The sequence below is a fragment of the Poromitra crassiceps genome (genome assembly GCF_964638095.1).
Source record: "Poromitra crassiceps genome assembly, chromosome: 16".
Classification (NCBI taxonomy): domain Eukaryota; kingdom Metazoa; phylum Chordata; class Actinopteri; order Beryciformes; family Melamphaidae; genus Poromitra; species Poromitra crassiceps.
Window position 1 is genome coordinate 35,258,179 of NC_139645.1, and position 20,433 is coordinate 35,278,611.

Consider the following 20,433-nt stretch of genomic DNA (forward strand, 5'->3'; position numbering starts at 1 on the left):
CCACCAGTTTCCTGCTGAGAACCAAGGCCTCAGATTTAGAGGTGTTGATCCTCATCCCAGCTGCTGTGACCTGATCCAGTGAAGGTCCCAGACTGATGATGTCATCAGGATCACATCGTCCACGAAAAGCAACGATGCGATCAGCCCACCGAACTCCAACTTTAACTACAGTGCTGTGTGTGTGTGTGTGTGTGTGTGTGTGTGTGTGTGTGTGTGTGTGTGTGTGTGTGTGTGTGTGTGTGTGTGTGTGTGTGCGTGCGTGCGTGCGTGTGTGCGTGTGTGTGTCTCTCTCAGGGAGCTGTTCAGGGCCCAGAGGAGTTTGCTGAAGGTTTCGTCATTGGAGTGCGGAGTCTGCTGGGTCACACTGTGGGTAAGGACATTTATACCTGTTGATGTTTCCAGTCTGTTTCTCCGTCCTGGTCTGAAGAGCAGCCGGAAACATCACTAAAGTATGTTTCCAGTATGGTATGGCCAAATCGCATGCACAACAAAACAACCAGATTTAAAAATGTTCTTTTCTCCACTAGATAGTCCCATAGATTCTGGTTTACAACACGTTTTCTCTAAGTGTGTTGTTGTTGCTGTGGCATTGTTATTGCCAGCTGGTATGCTGGTAGGCTGCAGATGTGTTCCATAACACTCAGAATAGGCTACAGTCTTATTGTGAAGTTGCAGAGCGTTACAGCAATATACACGTGTTACAGCAATATACACGTGTTACAGCAATATACACTTGTTACAGCAATATACACGTTTTACAGCAATATACACGTTCATATTCTCTGACTAGTCGATGCTCCAAGCCGGCAGGCAGCACTCTTGCCTCTGCTTGGAAACGGTAGTACGCAGGGAAGCGGCCATTTGCCCAGTTCTCTGCGGATCCCACTCGTGTAGGGGCTGAACACGCTGAATCCCACTCCATTTGGGGGCAGAACACGCCATACAAGCACCAGGATTGGCTAACGTCACCTCAAAACCAGTTTCCTTGTGTAACCGGGTTAGGAACTTAACTCCCTGTGTCTGTAAGTGTTGCTGTATGCTACTGTATAAGCAAGCGTTGCCAGTGTTGTCTGTTTGAACTGAATCATCTGTCCACCAGGTGGTGCTGCAGGTATGGTGTCCAGGATCACGGGCTCGGTGGGGAAGGGCCTGGCAGCCATCACCATGGACAAGGAGTACCAGCAGAAACGGCGGGAGGAGATGAACCGGCCGCCCAAAGACTTTGGAGAGAGTCTGGCTAAAGGAGGAAAAGGCTTTCTGAAGGTATGCTACTGCTCAGGATGTGTTTTCACACCTGAAAGTCCAAAACCAAGGTTCACTCTGTTTGTTTTGTTGTGTTTATGTAAACTGCGTTGTGTTGACATGTTAAGGCACACGTGGGCAAAATACGCCGCCTGTGTGGCCCGCGATTGAATTGCAAAAAAAATAAATTACAGTGCACCAGAATGCAACATGCAAGATACCCGCTGAATAAGTGTCCAAATGTTCATGTCATTCTGGCCAATACTCCACTTCTGTTATAGCGTTTCAGTCTGGAATATGGAATATCTTTCAATAATCTTTATGACTAAAAGGCTACATTGAAGTAGAAATGTAAATAATTAACTCATTGGTTTGGGATTTCTTTAGTTTCAAGAGTGCATTTTTGTTTGTGTGACCCTCAACACAGGCTTTGAGAATCCCGGGCCACTTACTGATACTTATGCTTAAATTAACCCACTCATATTCTGGTTTATTTCAAGAAAAACATTTCGGCTAGTGGAAATTATAGTTGGCTGGTAACTTTAAAATCTAGCAGCCATATTGGCAGGTGGTCAAAGAAGTTAATTTCAAGCCCTCAGAGCAGGTGGTGACATAGGAGTGAGTGAGAAAAGGATGAAATATTGGTGGTTAAGACTGAATAATGACATCACAACTGTTAATTTAAAATGAGTCATTCCTCTAAACCTGGCTTCAAATGCCCCAAATTTTTCGTGCTGGCGCTGTTCGGCCCTCAGCAAAACCTGGTAGCGAGGACATTTTTTGTGGCCCTCTCTATCATCAAAGCTGCCCATCCATGGGTTACGGCATGACAATATTTGTTCGCCCCCCGGCAACAATCTGGGTTTCTCATGTGGCCCCCCATGAAAAATAGTTGCTCATATGTGTTATATATGAGCCCTTATCATTTTAGTGAGCCCCTGTGTTAAGGGCTTGCACAGGGGTGGAGCGGGATTCGATCCGCCGACCTCCCGCGTCCAAAGCAGCTGACTGAAGCTCAGTGAAATGTACTTTGTGTGACTGTGGATAAAGTTTTAGTGAGCTTCAGTCAGCTCGTACATACAGCAGCGTGACCCCATTGACCTTGCATTGGTTTTTGTCCTTTTTTTCCAGCAGTTTGAAAAAGTAGAGGTAAAATGAACAGAGTTCTCTCAGGAGATTGCTGATGTCAGATTGCTGATGTCAGCAATCTGACATCAGCAATCTCCAACCAATCATAATTAGATATGGGCATGCAGCATGGACATAAACATTGAGGGGTTGTTGTGTCCATGGTGTTTGCACCTGGTTTTATAATAGCTGTGAAAGTTTTTTAGACTCATTTGGGTGAGTAATTAATGTGATCAGCTGTGATATCCTATAAAAAAGAGAGATATTTGAGAGTGGATTGCCAGAGGCTTTAACCATTAAGTCTGATGCATTGGTTCACTTCACACAGAGATAATTGGCTGTGTTTGCTGATTGGTCTCAAACTCACCGCCTCTCGTCTCCCCGCAGGGCATGGTGGGCGGAGTCACAGGCATCATCACCAAACCGGTGGAGGGTAAGTTTCCTCACGACACACTGAGCTGGAGGGTCTGCTCAACTGACCTGCTGATGGGTGAGCGCGAAGCGTGCTAGATATGAGCACACGACCTAGAAATGACCAGGCGAAGCGCGCAATATTTCTAGTAGACTCTATAGTTTACTCTATAGAGTTGACTGGGTGAGTGCAGGGTGTTTGTGATGGTGATGAGTTGACTGGGTGAGTGCAGGGTGTTTGTGATGGTGATGAGTTGACTGAGTGAGTGCAGGGTGTTTGTGATGAGTTGACTGAGTGAGTGCAGGGTGTTTGTGATGGTGATGAGTTGACTGAGTGAGTGCAGGGTGTTTGTGATGGTGATGAGTTGACTGAGTGAGTGCAGGGTGTTTGTGAAGGTGATGAGTTGACTGATTGAGTGCAGGGTGTTTGTGAAGGTGATGAGTTGACTGATTGAGTGCAGGGTGTTTGTGATGGTGATGAGTTGACTGATTGAGTGCAGGGTGTTTGTGAAGGTGATGAGTTGACTGATTGAGTGCAGGGTGTTTGTGATGGTGATGAGTTGACTGGGTGAGTGCAGGGTGTTTGTGATGGTGATGAGTTGACTGGGTGAGTGCAGGGTGTTTGTGATGGTGATGAGTTGACTGAGTGAGTGCAGGGTGTTTGTGATGGTGATGAGTTGACTGGGTGAGTGCAGGGTGTTTGTGATGGTGATGAGTTGACTAGGTGAGTGCAGGGTGTTTGTGAAGGTGATGAGTTGACTGATTGAGTGCAGGGTGTTTGTGATGGTGATGAGTTGACTGGGTGAGTGCAGGGTGTTTGTGATGGTGATGAGTTGACTGATTGAGTGCAGGGTGTTTGTGATGGTGATGAGTTGACTGAGTGAGTGCAGGGTGTTTGTGAAGGTGATGAGTTGACTGATTGAGTGCAGGGTGTTTGTGATGGTGATGAGTTGACTGAGTGAGTGCAGGGTGTTTGTGATGGTGATGAGTTGACTGAGTGAGTGCAGGGTGTTTGTGATGGTGATGAGTTGACTGGGTGAGTGCAGGGTGTTTGTGATGGTGATGAGTTGACTGAGTGAGTGCAGGGTGTTTGTGATGGTGATGAGTTGACTGATTGAGTGCAGGGTGTTTGTGATGGTGATGAGTTGACTGGGTGAGTGCAGGGTGTTTGTGAAGGTGATGACTTGACTGATTGAGTGCAGGGTGTTTGTGATGGTGATGAGTTGACTGATTGAGTGCAGGGTGTTTGTGAAGGTGATGAGTTGACTGAGTGAGTGCAGGGTGTTTGTGAAGGTGATGACTTGACTGATTGAGTGCAGGGTGTTTGTGATGGTGATGAGTTGACTGGGTGAGTGCAGGGTGTTTGTGATGGTGATGAGTTGACTGATTGAGTGCAGGGTGTTTGTGATGGTGATGAGTTGACTGAGTGAGTGCAGGGTGTTTGTGATGGTGATGAGTTGACTGGGTGAGTGCAGGGTGTTTGTGATGGTGATGAGTTGACTGAGTGAGTGCAGGGTGTTTGTGATGGTGATGAGTTGACTGGGTGAGTGCAGTGTGTTTGTGAAGGTGATGAGTTGACTGAGTGAGTGCAGGGTGTTTGTGATGGTGATGACTTGACTGATTGAGTGCTGTGTGGCTGCAGGGGCGAAGAAGGAAGGAGCGGCCGGCTTCTTTAAGGGCATCGGGAAGGGTCTGGTGGGGGTGGTGGCCCGGCCCACTGGCGGCATCGTGGACATGGCCAGCTCCACCTTCCAGGGCATCCAGAGGTACGAAACAAGCGTTCCTTAAGACTTCCTTTACTTCAGTTAATGTGTCATTTTAATTTCTGTGTTTTCGTGGTAATACCGTATTTCCTCTAATATTGGCCCCTGGCCTTTATTTACCTCAACTTCAACTACTGTTTTTTTTAGAAGCAGGCTTATATTAGAGACAGACATCGGGAGAGACCATAGAACATTCCACTCGGACCAAAACTGAAAAAAAACGACATTGGAAAAAATATTGTCTTTAAATCTGCAATTTTTTTTACGTTTTGGTCTGAGTGAAATGTTATGTGGTCTCTCCTGTTTCTAAATATATCTGTACCGTTTGGTTTGAACAAGTAAAACGGTTTTTATACAAAGTGTCTATGGGAAAATAAATGGCGGATGAAAATCTCTGGTACAGTGCTGAAGCAGGAAGTAGGCGGTCACTTTGCCTCTATATCATCGTGTCCTGCGCTCACGTACACAAGCATAATGCACGAGTGTTGCAGGAGGGGGTATGGTAGACCGTACACAGTTTTTATCGTATGTTGGCTTGATAAATGAGGGCTCAGGAGTTTACTGTATTCACTGTTGTTTTTTTCCTTTGTTTTTTACCCGGCCTGTGTTTGGGGCCGGCCAGTATCAGTGACCAGGCTTTTAATTGACTATTAGAGGAAATATGGTATTTAAATATTTTTGCACAGTGTTTTGTGTGAATTTCTTTAAATCCATCTTCTTTAACATAGCAACGCGGTGCTCATTCTGTTTGTTGTATTTTGTGTTGAACATGTCATGTAGTGTAATGTGCTAACCATGTTGTCTCCTCTGTTCTGATTCTTGTGCGCTGTCTAATTTTGACATTCTGCTTGTGTTTTTTTGTCTCATAAGTTAATGCCTGGGACTTTTCTGTTTGTTTGTTGTTGTTTTTGTTGTGTGAGTATTTGAAGGAATGTCCACTCATTCATAGCTACTGCTATTAAAGCAGCGCTCCTTAATCACTAAACACACAGAGGAAACACTGCTGTGCCAGCAGAAAAATGCACAGCTCCTCAGTTCAGTATCAAAATAAAAGCCCTAAAGATTGAGGAGATCAGCTTTAAAATGCATTTCATATTGAGGTTAAACTAGGGCTGCACCATAAGCAAAAACAGAAAACGTATTGCTCTTATATTGACAGGTATTGTGATTGGATATGAATCAAGATTTTAGCGGGAATGCAATTTTTTTGCATTTTCACTGAAATATATAAATGATGATGGGATTTTTACTGAGGTCTGTACCCAACAAGCATGTTCCCTTGCCTCTGGAGAATATGATTTGTAGGCCAGGGTATCAGTGGCGTGTCCAGTCCATTTTAACTGGGGTGGCCCAGGTGGGGCACAGACTCAAGCACGGGTGGAACTGAGTGCGGCATTTAGGAAGGATGTAGAAAGGTTTTCCCTTGCCAAAATTTTGCCTAAATCTGGGGCGATATTTACCCCCCTTGCCAACAAGCTAGAATGACATGCTTGGTAGTAATGGACGCCTTAGGTCTTCTAGTTTAATATGATACCAGTATCTTTACTGTAGCTTTAAAATTGGGCCTGCCACAGCCTCTAGAAATACAGTCATGTCGGCCACAGATGCCAGCACCCTCAGGATTTTGGGGTGGCCAATTAGATTTCAGGGGTGGCCAATTAGATTTCAGGGGTGGCCAGTGCCACTCCCTAGAAACGCCCCTCCAGGGTATCTCTGTCTGTAGCGCCACAATGCTGCATTTAATGGTATGTTGTGACACATTTATCAAACAGCAGCTGCTCCTGCGATTTGGTTATCGATTGGATTAATTGTGCAGCCCTCGTTTACCTGTATGTCAGATTGAGGAGAGCAGCTTTAAACTGTATGTCAGACTGCAGTTTTGCTAGGAAGCGTGCTGGCATGAGGTGTTTTTCCCCCGCAGGTCGCAGACAAGACAGGTAAGTGTCTGCATTGTGTAGAACCTGAAGGACTTCCATCCATCGTGTGTTTCCATACTGAACCACTACTGTGCTCAGTGAGCGGCCAGAGAGAAGTGACTGGATTAACACTCCACCTTCACACACACCTCTCCATCACTCTAACGCTGCCAGTAACCCCGCCCCCACACACACCTCTCCATCACTCTAATGCTGCCAGTAACCCCGCCCTCACACACACACCTCTCCATCACTCTAACCCCGCCCCCCTGAGTAACCCCGCCCCCCTTGCCATGCTGCAGCATTGTGAGTTGAACAGACCCGACCTGAGGAAAGAGCCGACAGTACCGCTCCTTCACTACAGACACAGCGTGCGTTCAGACGCCTTCTGCACATTAGCATGTTTGAGTTCGCTCCTTCTCATCGTTTCCAGCATGTTGACAGGATCAGCGCTCTCCTCTGCCAAAGTGATGCATCTCACATTTTTACAAGCTCTCTGTGTTTGAAACGGAAACGGAATTGTATCGAATTTCGAACACGTAATTTCCAGTGTTTACCAACATTTTTATACAGAGTTCCCAACTGAAAGATAATTTATATAAGTTCTTACACGTTTATTAATAACAATAACAATAGTAATAATAAGAATTGATTGGATTTATATAGCGCCTTTGTAGACACTCAAAATGCTTCACATATCAGGGGAGGGAAGGGAGGGAACTCAACTCCTCCACCACCAATGTGTAACACCACCCTGCCTAGGTCTCTAATTTCATAAGTATCTATAGCCTACACATTTAAGAATATCAAACACTAACTTATGAACTTAGTCACGGACAACATCCCACATTAAGCGACAGTGGAGAGATTCGGTATTAGCTGGTAAATGTATGGAAAAATAAGACTTTTGAGTACATAGCCTGCACTAAAAGTATCTGTAACATTGTAAAGGTAGAGGAAGGGTTGATTAATATTAAGTATATGAATACACAACACAGTGGAAAATAAGTGTCCGGAATTGGATATGAATTTTGAATCTCATAATAAATGTGCTATCATCCAATTGTAGAGACTGGAAGAAAATCAATGTCAAAGCGATATTAAACTTTACAATAGATCGATTGAGGATTGTTAATTTCTGACACACTTAAGTGAAAACTGTACACTGTAAAATATATTTGGTATATGATTGTGATTTTTTTTGGTCATATGCTATGTGGAATTGGATGCCGTGCATCGTCCAATAAACAATAAGCATGAGCAACGGCAAAACAAACATGGAAGATGAGCTTGTGCTACCATTTCAATGATCATCACGACATGAATGTAAAAAAAAACAAGGCAATGGGGGCTAGCTGTGTGTTTATGATTTCAGCAATAAGGTAGTTTTTAAGAACTTGTAAACACTGAACAGTGTCTGCAAGCTAGTCTAATGCTAGCTAAATGCTAGCAAAGTTATACCTCAAACGCATCTCAGTTGTTTGCAGTGCGCTTTGCTTTGTAAACATGTGCAAAAGGTGTCGTCTGAACGCACCCACACCCGTATATACTTCCTAAACATTTCAAATTTATGAATCATGTAGACTCTAATGAAAAGAAAAGCTTTGTCTTAAAGTCACATAGAACACCAAACATTCATCCAAGCCCTGCCTCCTCTCTCCTCGTCTGTTCTCTCCTCAGAGATTGGCTGACTGACTGAATGAGCGCATGGCATGGCCATACTGAGTTTGGAGTGCTTCTTCTACCACAACTTGTTGACCAATCAGAACATATCTAAATAGTAACACACTTTTTGTCCACCAGTCATAGTGCCAAGTTCATTCCAAAGTTCACTTCAGCAACTTCACAACAACTCATTCAATACAGTTAAAGTGCAGAGCTGAAGCTGAAGTTTTTTCTCTATAAAATACATTTAACCTCTAACAGTGATTTTGCAAAGTACCAAAGGCATGTTGAAGATGAAAAATGGCAGCTTGTGTCGAATGTGAAAAGCAATAAAGAATAGTGTCATCTGCATAGAGGTTGACATCTCAGGCTCTCGAAGACGTTGCAACAGCATCAATCAATCAATCAATCAATCAATCAGTTTAATACATGTCCCAGAAGGGCACTTTGGTTCACATCAGGCAGTAGTGGATTTATAGGAAGACATTTAGGTGTGAGGAGGTTTAGGTTAATTTCCTTAAAACGTTACTCTTGCCTAGTGCAGCTTTGAAGTTAGATTTTAGGTAACATTATATGGCTGATGAATGCAGGTGTCAGTTTGATTAAAAACCCAATCAGTACCTTCAGCTGTTTGTGGAGCTAAATCAGACAGTAGGTCTGGATCATCATGTCTCTTAACCCTGAAACACCAAGACCGCCGCCCACGGCTAAAATCGATATTGTTCTAAAATCTTCTGACCTGCTAATCATGCTTTAAAAAGTCAGGTAAAGTTCAGCAGGTAAAGTTAATCAGCTTTTCAGTGGTATCACATATGTCACCTTTTCATGCGCCCACACACTCACCTCACGTCACCCCAAAATACACCCCCCCCCCCCATCCCCCTCATCCCCCCCCATCCCCCCGCCTCCACAGTACTGGAGACCCATCCGTCATGTAACCTGCATCCTTTACTGTGACCACTCGCTGGATTCTGGATAACCTGATGAACTTACTGTTCCATGCTTTCACTGTAGAGGTAACATAAGGTGAGATGTTCCAGCAAACATTTGACTGCAACTCGCCCGTTTTGGCCTTTACATAGTTTGCTTTGTTTGAGTTTGGTCCCTCTGAGTTGGAGAATGCGGCTGCTTGTGGCATCTCGCTCAGCGCTCCCTGGTGGCTGCTTGTGGCACCTCGCTCAGCGCTGCCTGGTGGCTGCTTGTGGCATCTCACTCAGCGCTGCCTGGTGGCTGCTTGTGTCACCTCGCTCAGCGCTGCCTGGTGGCTGCTTGTGGCACCTCGCTCAGCGCTGCCTGGTGGCTGCTTGTGGCACCTCGCTCAGCGCTGCCTGGTGGCTGCTTGTGGCACCTCGCTCAGCGCTGCCTGGTGGCTGCTTGTGGCACCTCGCTCAGCGCTGCCTGGTGGCTGCTTGTGGCACCTCGCTCAGCGCTGCCTGGTGGCTGCTTGTGGCACCTCGCTCAGCGCTGCCTGGTGGCTGCTTGTGGCACCTCGCTCAGCGCTGCCTGGTGGCTGCTTGTGGCACCTCGCTCAGCGCTGCCTGGTGGCTGCTTGTGGCACCTCGCTCAGCGCTCCCTGGTGGCTGCTTGTGGCACCTCGCTCAGCGCTGCCTGGTGGCTGCTTGTGGTACCTCGCTCAGCGCTGCCTGGTGGCTGCTTGTGGCACCTCGCTCAGCGCTCCCTGGTGGCTGCTTGTGGCACCTCGCTCAGCGCTGCCTGGTGGCTGCTTGTGGCACCTCGCTCAGCACTGCCTGCACGCTCTGACAAAGCATCTTCCTTTGCAAAGAGATGTTCTGCATCGGTTGCTTCATGTTCTCTCTGAATGTCAAAAGTCCTCATGAGCTTGAGATTATAGGTAATTAATTACTAATGCATAATTAACGCATTGTGGTCCTTAGTGTTATGGTGAGTTTCCATGGTAACTTACTGTAGATGTTTGTAACCAGTTACAAAATCCATTGTATATAAAAAAAAAAAGAAATAACCGCCTCGTAGTTTATGCCTCCATCAACAAGTCAAGTTGCAGTTAACATGTCTGTCCAGATGACTAAAATATACTGTAGATGTCACAGTGAAGTTGAGCTTAAAAAGTCATCATTTCATCCTATTTAAACATTTGGGTGAAATTTGGTCATAATTAGCTTATGGCCAAAAAGGGTCTTTTGTGAGGTCACAGTGACCTTGACCTTTGACCACTAAATTGTAACCAGTTCATCCTTGAGTCCAAGTGGATGTTTGTGTCAAATATGCAAAATTCCCTCAAGGTGTTCCTGAGATATCGCGTTTACGAGAATGGATGGATCCTGAAAGCAGCGTCACGCAGCAGCAGTGACGTGTGAAGGCAGAAATCTGGGCAGAAAACTGTCGAGCTGATTTGCTAAATCCCCAAATTCTCCAGTCACTTTCCTTATTTAAAGGACTTTGCTCATTTCCAACCAGCTTCGTATCATTACAGTGTGGCTAGTATTATGCAGATGAACATTGTTTACCTTCTCTGCATGTTTGCTGCACCGAGAAGATCTCCGTTCAACTGCCTGCAGAAACTCCGCCCCTGCCAGTTGGTATGGCTCATTAACACTCGTTAAGGCTCTCCATGTGATTCTCCAGTGGATGAACGCATACAGAAAAAAGACTAATAACAAATCTGCAGTTCAAACAACATCTGTTCACCTCCGTGCCTGAGAATGAAGATGGAGGGAAGTTACACATTGTTCATCTACGTAAACCCACATTGTAACGATACAAAGCTGGTTGAAAATTGGCAAAGTCCTCCTTTAAGTTGCCAGCCAGATCTTTAAAGCAGAGTAGAAAACTGCCTGCTCGTAGGCTCCACCATCAAACTGAGGGCAGAGCCACTGTCATTAGGCTGACGTGCGTGTGTGTGTGTGTGTGTGTGCGTGCGTGCGTGCGTGTGTGTGTGTGTGCGTGCGTGTGTGTGTGCGTGTGTGTGTGGTCAGGGCGGCGGAGTCGACAGAGGAAGTGACCAAGCTGCGGCCGGTCAGGCTGATCAGGGAGGACGGCGTCATCAGACCGTACGACCAGACCGAGTCGCAGGGCTTCGACCTGTTCCAGGTGAGTTAACTGTAACCCTTAACGGGGGTTAACCCTTAAGGGGGCATGTCTGTAAAGGCGAGACTTGTGGGTACCCATAGAACCCATTTTCATTCAGATATCTTGAGGTCAGAGGTCACGGGACCCCTTTGAAAATGGCCATGCTGGTTTTTCCCTTGCGAAATTTAGCCTAACTTTAGAGCATTATTTAGCCCCCTTCCTGACAAGATGTCAGGACCATTGGATGCCCTGACTGGTCTTCTAGTTTCAGATGAGAGCAGTATCTTCACTCTGGCTTTAAACCTGAGCTCTCTACAGCCTCTGAAACACACGAGGAGAAGAGGATTTATTCAAGGGTTGTAGTGCTGCACACCATGTGTGGCACAAACTCTGTGATGTTACATCTGTGATTCCACAATGCAACTGATTAAACAACAAGTTCACTTTTATGCACAAAACATTTCTAAACGAGTGTGAAACCACACAGTACAGCTCGAGTCTGTTTTAATGGTGCTTTTCCACCGCTGGCTCGACTCAACTCTACTAGTTTTGTTTTTACGTACAGGTACATACATTTATTACCTGGTAGTTTTATTGGAGTAACACCTCCGTTGAGGTTCTAAGCGAGCTGAGGTGAGACCAAAAGGTGAGGTGAAAACACTGCAGACTGGAGAGAATTGTCATCATTGCACGACACAAGATATCCTGCACAAAAACCTGCCATATTTAAATAGCCAGGCTACTGTAGCAGCTGCAATTCCTTTCAACTGACTACTTCTTTCTACCATAATCGTACGACTTTTACTACTATCAAATGGCAACCCGCAAAACTAAGCCATTGTCAAATGAGCAAGGACCTACCGAGAATCAAGAACACCATCCCTTCAATATCGTCCATTGTTGTCTGTCTGTTTCCTACTGTCAGCACTGTGTGTCTGTCTGTTTCCTGTCTGTCAGCACTGTGCATCTGTTTCCTGCTGTTAGCTCTCTGCATCTGTGTTACCTGTGTGTCAGTGCTGTGCGTGTCTGTTTCCTATCTGTCAGTGATGTGCGTCTGTCTGTTTCCTGTCTGTCAGCACTGTGCATCTGTCTGTTTCCTGTCTGTCAGTGCTGTGAGTTTGTTTCCTGCTGTCAGCTGTGTGTCTGTCTGTTTCCTGTCTGTCAGAGCTGTGTGTCTGTCTGTTTCCTGTCTGTCAGTGCTGTGCGTCTGTCTGTTTCCTGTCTGTCTGTTTCCTGTCTGTCAGTGCTGTGTGTATGTCTGTTTCCTGTCTGTCAGTGCTGTGGGTCTGTCTGTTTCCTGTCTGTCAGTGCTGTGTGTCTGTCAGTTTGCAGCTTATAATCTCTTTCTTCTCTGTTTCTCTTCCATGCAGCATGATGAGGAATAGAAGGCTTCAGTTCTAAACTGTATTTCAAATCTTTTAATGCTGTTTGTGTCCACTCTGTCTCAGACCAGTCCTGTCTCAAAATGCTACCTGGATTGATTTAATCTGTATAAACATGTGTGGCAGAGTTTTGCTTTTGTAAACTAATAAATGTATCTATCAATTATTGTGTAATGCAGGTTTCTTTGCATGCCAAAGTAAATATCTTGTCATTCGATACCTCAAAGCATTTTTTTTTTAAACAGCGGATAGATTTTTTTCTGTAACTTTTTTAATTAAACTTTTTTTTTTTTTTTTTTTTTTTTTTTTACAATTATTTCTGAAGCACTCTAGGATGCTATGTTTAAAACCATTTATAATTTAGATTGTATCCAAAACTACAATGGCAGGTTGTGGAAAATATTTTACTATAAACACAGAAATGAATTAAGGTGTCTGCTGTAGAACGTAGCAATATTTTTGTAAAAGGTTTGTAGCATCACCTTTTAAACCATTGCTTTCATACTGTGTGTATATAAATATATATATATATAACTATATAAATGTGATCTTCATCCTGTGAACATGATGCAGTTTGTGAATTGCATATAAACTGATAGAACTTCATGCAAATGAGGCCTTCCTGTCCCTAGCATGACATCACTTAGCAGGACTCACTGTAGTATGTGTGCATTACTTTAACCCATTGATACCCGATGCAGCATTTGTGTGTGTATCCCTTTAAGACTTAAAGGGATAGACACACAAATGAGGGATATACACGCAAATGCTGCATCAGGTATCAATGGGTTAACCCTTTGGTTGCCTTAAAGTCCACGGATGTAGACGTGTGTTTGTGTCCTTCAGTGTGATGTGTGTTCAAACCTGATGAATAAACAGATCTTCCTTATTCATAGTTTTCCCTTTGTCACTGTAACTTAGTGTTTCTCAACAGGGGCAGTACTGCCCCCTAGCAGACCTTCGGAGAATGTCAGGCGGCACTGGAAGCAATATTTTTGAAAGGGGGGCGTTGAGGTAACCTCGCAAGCAAGCTGGATTCCCTCGTGAGATTTGTGAGAGAATGGTAATACCGCCTCCATCTGGCAATGTCAGGTTAGCGTTGAGGTGTCCGTGGGGAGCATTTGTTTAAGGCCAGTTTACGCCAAAGATTCGCAACGAGACGAGTTGAAACTTGCAACTACTACAGAAGAAATGTGGTCTGCCACATTCTAAAATCTGTATAGCTTCATGCTGCTTTCACAGGAACGGGACATCAGAGTATCAACTATAAAATGTCGCCAACATGGCGTTTATGTGTCAACTCAGGAAAATTGTCGCTCACTTCCTGTTGAAAGCATTAATTTAGATGAGGTAGATGAAGAAGTAGGAGGAAGAACACAATAACAAATGAGAGATAACCTACATGAGGGTCCATCAGCAGAACTTTACAATAGCATGTTTACTCTATATCCCCCAAGGCTCGAACTTACAACCGTAGTAATATTCAGTATTCAAGACAAAATTCTGACAATTTGCATACTTCATCTATACAACATAAGAGATGTCTGTCATTTGTTTGTACACAGATTGATTGCTCCATAAATGGAAAAAGTGATGTTTAAAGATGCTCTATTTCCATTGACTGCAATAGTATACATGAGGGCAGAATATAAAATACTGTCAGAAATTCTGGAATTTTACACACTTCATCTACCGTGCTAGCAGAGTTTTGTAAAAGAAAAAAGAAAAGAAAAGTCATGAACGTTGGAGATTTATTTAGTGAGAATTTGTAATCACTGTTTACAGTACCATCTTCCAGTACCAGGGACGGCACGGTGGCTCAGTGGTTAACACTGTTGCCCCACAGCAAGAAGGTCCCGGGTTCGAACCCCGGTCCGTCCCAGGTCATCTCTGTGTGGAGTTTGCATGTTCTCCCTGTGTCCGTGTGGGTTTTCTCCGGGTGCTCCGGTTTCCTCCACCATCATAGAAAGACATGTATGTTAGGGTTAATACTCCTGTCAGTGCCCCTGACCAAGGAACTGGCAAAATAACTGGAGTTGGTCCCCGGGCGCTGCACAGTGGCTGCCCACTGCTCCTAGTCCTAGGAAGGTTCCTAGTAGAGGATGGGTCAAATGCAGAGGATGAATTTCCCCATGGGGATAAATAAAGGATAACTTAACTAACTTCAGTACAACACTTTGCTGCACTGTGGACTCAATCTTTGATCATTCAAAAGATCTGGCCGGGTCGTTCTTTGGAAGACGGTCTGAAGATACTTTCCCAAAAGTTTGGTGTCAATTGAACAAGAAATGTGGGAGGAGATAGGCAGTCGTACTCGGGCACGGAACAAAAGCAATCATTCCCAGTGAGAAAACGCCTTAATTGACTCTGAGGAAGGAAATTAAATCATGGTAGATTGGTAGCCTAGGTAAACCCAGCCCCCACGTGCTGCTCTCACAGTTCCCAGTCACCTTGTGACTGTAAGCAGGGTGAGCCTGAGAGCAGGTCACTGGGGGCTGGGTTTACCCAGGCTAGTAGATTGGTAGTGAGTGCGTGCGTGCACCCTGACATCCTCTGTGTGTGTGTGTGTGTGTGTGTGTGTGTGTGTGTGTGTGTGTGTGTGTGTGTGCGTGCGCAGCGGTCAGAGAAGCAGCTGGAGGGCGAGGTGTTCAGAGGTCACTGTGAGTACCCCGGGCACAGAAAGACCAACATCATCGTCACCAACAGGTAGGAGACACTTTACGTAATGTAATACATTACTTTTAGTAACTCAGTAATATAACTTATTACCAATAGGATTTCAGTAATATTATACCAGACCAGTTACTTTGTCAAGTAACCCAAGTTACAAATTTAGTTACTTTTTTTTTTTTTAATGAAAGCACTGTCATTTCCTAATCAAAGTGTGTGTTTTTATGTAAATAACCACTATAGATGACAATAACAAAGGAAAAAGATAACATTTAGAATTTTGGACTGTTTATACTGACTTCAAGACGGTTGAAATTATTTTTCTGGAGCTTTCCGGGCGACGGTGTCATTCTCCTACTGCTGTTATTTTGGTGAAAGTAATGCAAAAGTTGTGTAATAAACAACCAGTTACTCTACACAGACAGTAATATTGTAAAGTAACTTATTACTTTCAAATGAAAGTAACTAGTAATATGTAGTATATTACATTTTGAAAGTAACTTGCACAACACTGTTGGCAAGGTTGAGCCAGCTCTCCTTTGCCTTCACAAGCGTCCCTGATGAGCTGGTTAACCACATCCAGGCACGTCTGCGACCCTATACGCTTCTGCACTGAGAAGCAGATACTCTGGCCGCCGTCTGGGTACTTAACTTAACTATGCTGAAGAATATTTCCCCCTCCGCCCAGAGCCACGAGATGGTTCTAAAACTGCTCAGTGGATTGTGAATTATATTCCTTCGGAATCCTCAGTACATCTCCACCCGTTCACCACCCTGCTCCTGTGTCAGATCACCCTCGAGATCTTCCACAGAACTATTTTATATCTCCGTCTAGGCCTCGACCCATAAACCCTTGAGTTTCAGGCTGGTTTGCTGTTGAAGTGTTGTTGTTTTTTATTGTTGTCTGTCATAACTTTGTTGTTATTGTTGTTGTTTTCTGTCTGTCCCACAGGAGAGTTCTGTGTGTGAAGGAGATGGACTTTGTGGGACATTTCAGTAAGGAGTGGGAGTGTCTGTTTGAGAACTTCTACAGACCTCCGGCTGTGAGCGGGTCTGACCTGAAGATCTACTGCAAGGTACACACACAAACCCATACACACTGATCTGAGCTGCGCATCATGTGCCCTGTCACTGTCCCAGCTGTAGATGCGAGTCGTGCTGCGCGAGCCTAAATGTTTTACGGCACAGACGCCCCTTTAGCCGTTAGCTCACTGCCACAGCTTAATGTGTATCTTCAGTTAGAAAGGCAAATGTAATCATCTCACACGTAAATAGCAATCAGGCTGATGACTCACTAGCCAACTATAGCTTTAATGTTGCCATGGCCATTTTATATTAATTCATCATGTTAGCGAGTTGGCTAGCTAACTGATGTAGCAAACAAACCCAGCATGTTTCACATCTGCCAAAGTGGTCATAAATATAATTCCATAACCGGATACTATGTCTCAAATCATATATTATGTTCATCAATGTTACCTAGCAGCAGCCAAAACTTAAAATGTTCTGTGTGTTGTTGTTTTTTTATAATTAAAAAATCGATCCAAATGCCACAGGATCGATTCCAATCCTTAACGATCAATTATAGATTTTCGATAATTGATGAACATCCCTAGCAGTGACACACCAAGCCTCTGTCTGTCAGACACATAGGGCTCTATCGTTGCATCGGCCTATGAACTGCGCCCAACGCCAGACACAGCCCAGAGTAGTGGGCGTGGACCAGCGCACTCAATATTTTGGTATCGGCGCTACATGCAGCCTTAAGCATTACAACCACGCCTTTTAAGCGTAAAATTATGCACAGTCTGCTCATTGGAGAAGTGCAGTAAACCAGTCCCCAGCTTGCCTTTTAAGCTCCAATTCCACGGAGCGATCCAGTCCGGTCAAAGCCAAGCGCTCTGCTCCCCCCCTCCCTTTCATCCCCCTCTGTCTGTCTCTATATATAGGCTATTATTCCATAGTATTATGCTTCTCAAACCAATCTAACTGCAGTTTAAATACTGCAAGCATGTAAATACGCTACACTATAGCAAGATCAAAGTGAAAAGAATGTTCTAAACCAGCGCACTGAATAGGCCTGGTTTTCAAAAGCGCAAAGCGCTAAATTAACGCCAGGAGGGAAGATATCATTAGGCCTGTATTTAAGGCCGAAACGCCCATTCTCGCCCATTCTGGGACTGCGCCACGCCTATTTCGCGTAAAGCGCATTTCGGGGCCTAAAGCCATGTTGCTATCTTCCCGAGGCAGGCGCAAGGCATGTTTTTTTGCGTTTAAGGCCAGTTTTTGCGCCGAAGGCCTGTGGGAGAATAGGGCCCTATATAGAGTTTAACTTCTCTGTAACAATCCGTCAGTTTGTCAGTCGGTCAGTCAGTCAGTTTGTATTATTAGAATTGTCTTTTTCAGCATTTCTATTGATTTCTGTTTGCTGTTTTATTCTGTCAGGAGCAACAGAAACTGAAAATCCCGAAGAGAGACGGACAGGAGCCAGTGAGGACCGTCCATCTGAAAGACCCCCCCGCTGCCCAGGTGTGTGTGCGTTAGCGGTGTCACCATTTCAATTCTAAATCGAAAATTGATCGAAATGGGTGTTCCAATTTCGATCATCGAAATCGAAACAAGCAAAATTGCAATTCTCCCTGTGTTTTTTCTCTTTCTACCACCGCCTACTGCGTCTGAAGAAAAACAAAACAAAACAAACAACATTTCAATGAGGACACAGCGTAGATGCTAGTTAACGAGATGCTAGTTAACGAGCTCAGCGTTATCCTGCAGCTGCATGATGAAACAACAGAAGTGGAAACCCTCCTGCTAGTGCCGTCGTCAGGGTCTTTCTGAGTTTTCTACGCCCCGAATATAATGTGTGTGTGTGTGTGCGTGTGCGTGTGCGTGTGCGCGTGCGTGTGCGCGTGCGCGTGTGTGTGTGTGTGTGTGTAGAAGCTGCAGGAGGTGATCTCGGACGCCCAGGTGGCACGCCAGCAGCACCAGATGTCGAGGCAGAAGTCTCAACGTTTCCTCAAAACCTCCAACAAACCCTGAAGAAGCAGAAGGATCGTACATATTCTATTATGTTCCATATCTTTAACATTGGACCATTTTCATGGTGTGTCTCTGCCTCTTCATGTTTCTGCACTAAGATGTCAAGAGTTTTATTTGTGTTGACTGTTTGATTTGAAGAGATTTTCTATTTAGCTTCCTATGAAGATGACAGAGTCCTATAATCTGCTGATCAGAGAACAGCGAGTCCAAACTGTTGAGTTGCTGTTTATGTTTACAGAACGTGTAACAAAGCTGTTCTCCACAATGAAAAAAATGATTGTCAACTTTATTTTCATAAGATGTATTGGGTTGTATTTAGCTTAGTCTCGCTGGCCAGCCTCCCCTCCCTCCCGTGAGAGTCTGGCTGCATGGAAACATGCTTCTCTCATAAGCCCTCCCCCTGCTCTATAGCTGCTCTCCCATTGGAGCAACCATTTCAGTCGCTGCCGGGCATTTCCCCTCCCCGCTTAAGAAGCTCTGTCATTGGCTCCGACCATGTCAATCAGAACGGCTTCCCTGTGTGTTGCTGAAAATGTCCGGTGCCGCAGCAATGAAAACAACCTACACGCTAGCTCGTTGCTACACACTGAAAATGGCAAGTTTTGACGAAGATTTGGATTGTTGGAAGCTATTTTCCAAGGGCACTGCCACTAAGCGCCGCCCATCGCAATTCCACAATGGTGACCAGCGCTGCCAGACTCCTCTCACAGAAGGGAGGGGAGGCTGGCCAGCGAGACTATTAGCTAAACTTGATTTTATGGGTAAATGTCTGAAAGCAATTGGACTTTGAAGGCTTAAAATATCAAGAGTTGAATATGAAATGTAACCTGGGTAATTTTCTATAAAGTAATTTTATTAAGTCTGCTGCACCTGTGAGTCTTGGTTGTTTCAGCTGCTCTTGTGCTTGGTGAGCATCTCTGTCAAAAAACAAGCTGCTGGAAAATATCGAGATAGATCTGTTAACACGTTCACTGCCGTGGACGAGATATCTCGTCAAGCAGAAACCAACGGTTGACTGCCAATGACGAGATATCTCGTCCAAAAAATTTTTTTTTTTTTTTTGACGGTGGGACGTCGATCAACCCCTTTTACATCTCCTATTAAAATATGGGAGGTATTGAATGTGTATAATCTATTTTACCGACCCACTAAGTGGCGACAGTGCTCTCCAGACGAGAGAAAGCCAAGCAAAAACAGCCGCGTGAGGAAGCCATTCTCATGAAAATGGATTGGCGAAAACGCTTTAGCTTTCGCGCAGGGAGCTGGCGGTGGGGGATTGCAAATTTGCATAATAGATTATGGGTGCAACACACTTTGAAACACGCAGCATAAATAAGACCACAATCGCAAAAGCTTCATCAAAGCTCTGAACCGAAACCCCAAGAAACGAGCGAGCCCATCCAGACTCGCCCAAAGAGCGGCCGCCAGCAGACAGGCAGCAGCAGCAGCAGCAGCAGAAACTCGCTTGTGACACGCCCGCTGCAGAGCCAGGGAGGCAGGAGGAGAACACACACGGAGGGAGGAGTTTGAAGGAGAGGGGGGTTTCCTGCTGTTATGGAGGAAATTACTGTTCAAAACTATTGTTTAGATGTCTGACGTCTTACTGATGCCAAAAATGAATGGTTAAAGTGACTGTTCTATCGAATTTCACAAAAAGCCATTTATCTCAGCTTAAATTTTCAGACGCTGAAACCATGCTGTATTCAAGTGCTAATGCCTACATAACTACTAACTCTACAAACTAATGATGGTCTCGACCTAGTTTCAAGATGAAGACCAGACACGCTGCCTCACGCCACACGTAATCTAGAAACATAGCGACCTCAGCTGTAATCTTAGCGCGACAACAAGTGCAGTAATCCCAGAGTGACGCCGTTAATGTCGTCAGTGCAGTAGTGACGCACTTGCCTAGGTGACGGCGTTAATGTCGTCAGTACCGAGGCTATGACGTGGCAGTATTTATAGCCACGCCGAGCGCACCACAGCCCTTGTTCCCTGCCCTCTAGCCGCTGCACTAAGCTGATCCAACTCCTTCTCTGGAAGCCGCGTTTCACTGATCTGTTCCCCACCTTGCCGATCGTTGCGGCTGCCGACAAACGCTTTGCTAATCTCACGCGTTACTTTCATTGCTGCCGTGCTGAGTTTGAATGCCAAATCTAGCCAGGTACG

The 20,433-nt window shown here is 45.0% G+C and overlaps 1 protein-coding gene across 1 annotated transcript in view; it reads left to right on the top strand.

Moving 5' to 3' along the window:
* Positions 1–18,264, top strand: part of LOC310791606 (intermembrane lipid transfer protein VPS13C-like) — a gene marked incomplete at both ends in the record, with an annotated part of 155,036 nt that extends 136,772 nt beyond the window's left edge. Inside the window, 9 exons of the mRNA XM_083653271.1 lie at positions 295–370; positions 1,100–1,263; positions 2,758–2,803; positions 4,424–4,547; positions 11,080–11,194; positions 15,173–15,261; positions 16,178–16,301; positions 17,671–17,754; positions 18,163–18,264. Coding sequence (XP_083509397.1) covers positions 295–370; positions 1,100–1,263; positions 2,758–2,803; positions 4,424–4,547; positions 11,080–11,194; positions 15,173–15,261; positions 16,178–16,301; positions 17,671–17,754; positions 18,163–18,264 — 924 coding nt within the window. The remainder of the gene's footprint in view (positions 1–294; positions 371–1,099; positions 1,264–2,757; positions 2,804–4,423; positions 4,548–11,079; positions 11,195–15,172; positions 15,262–16,177; positions 16,302–17,670; positions 17,755–18,162) is intronic.
* Between the last annotated feature and the right edge of the window lie 2,169 nt (positions 18,265–20,433).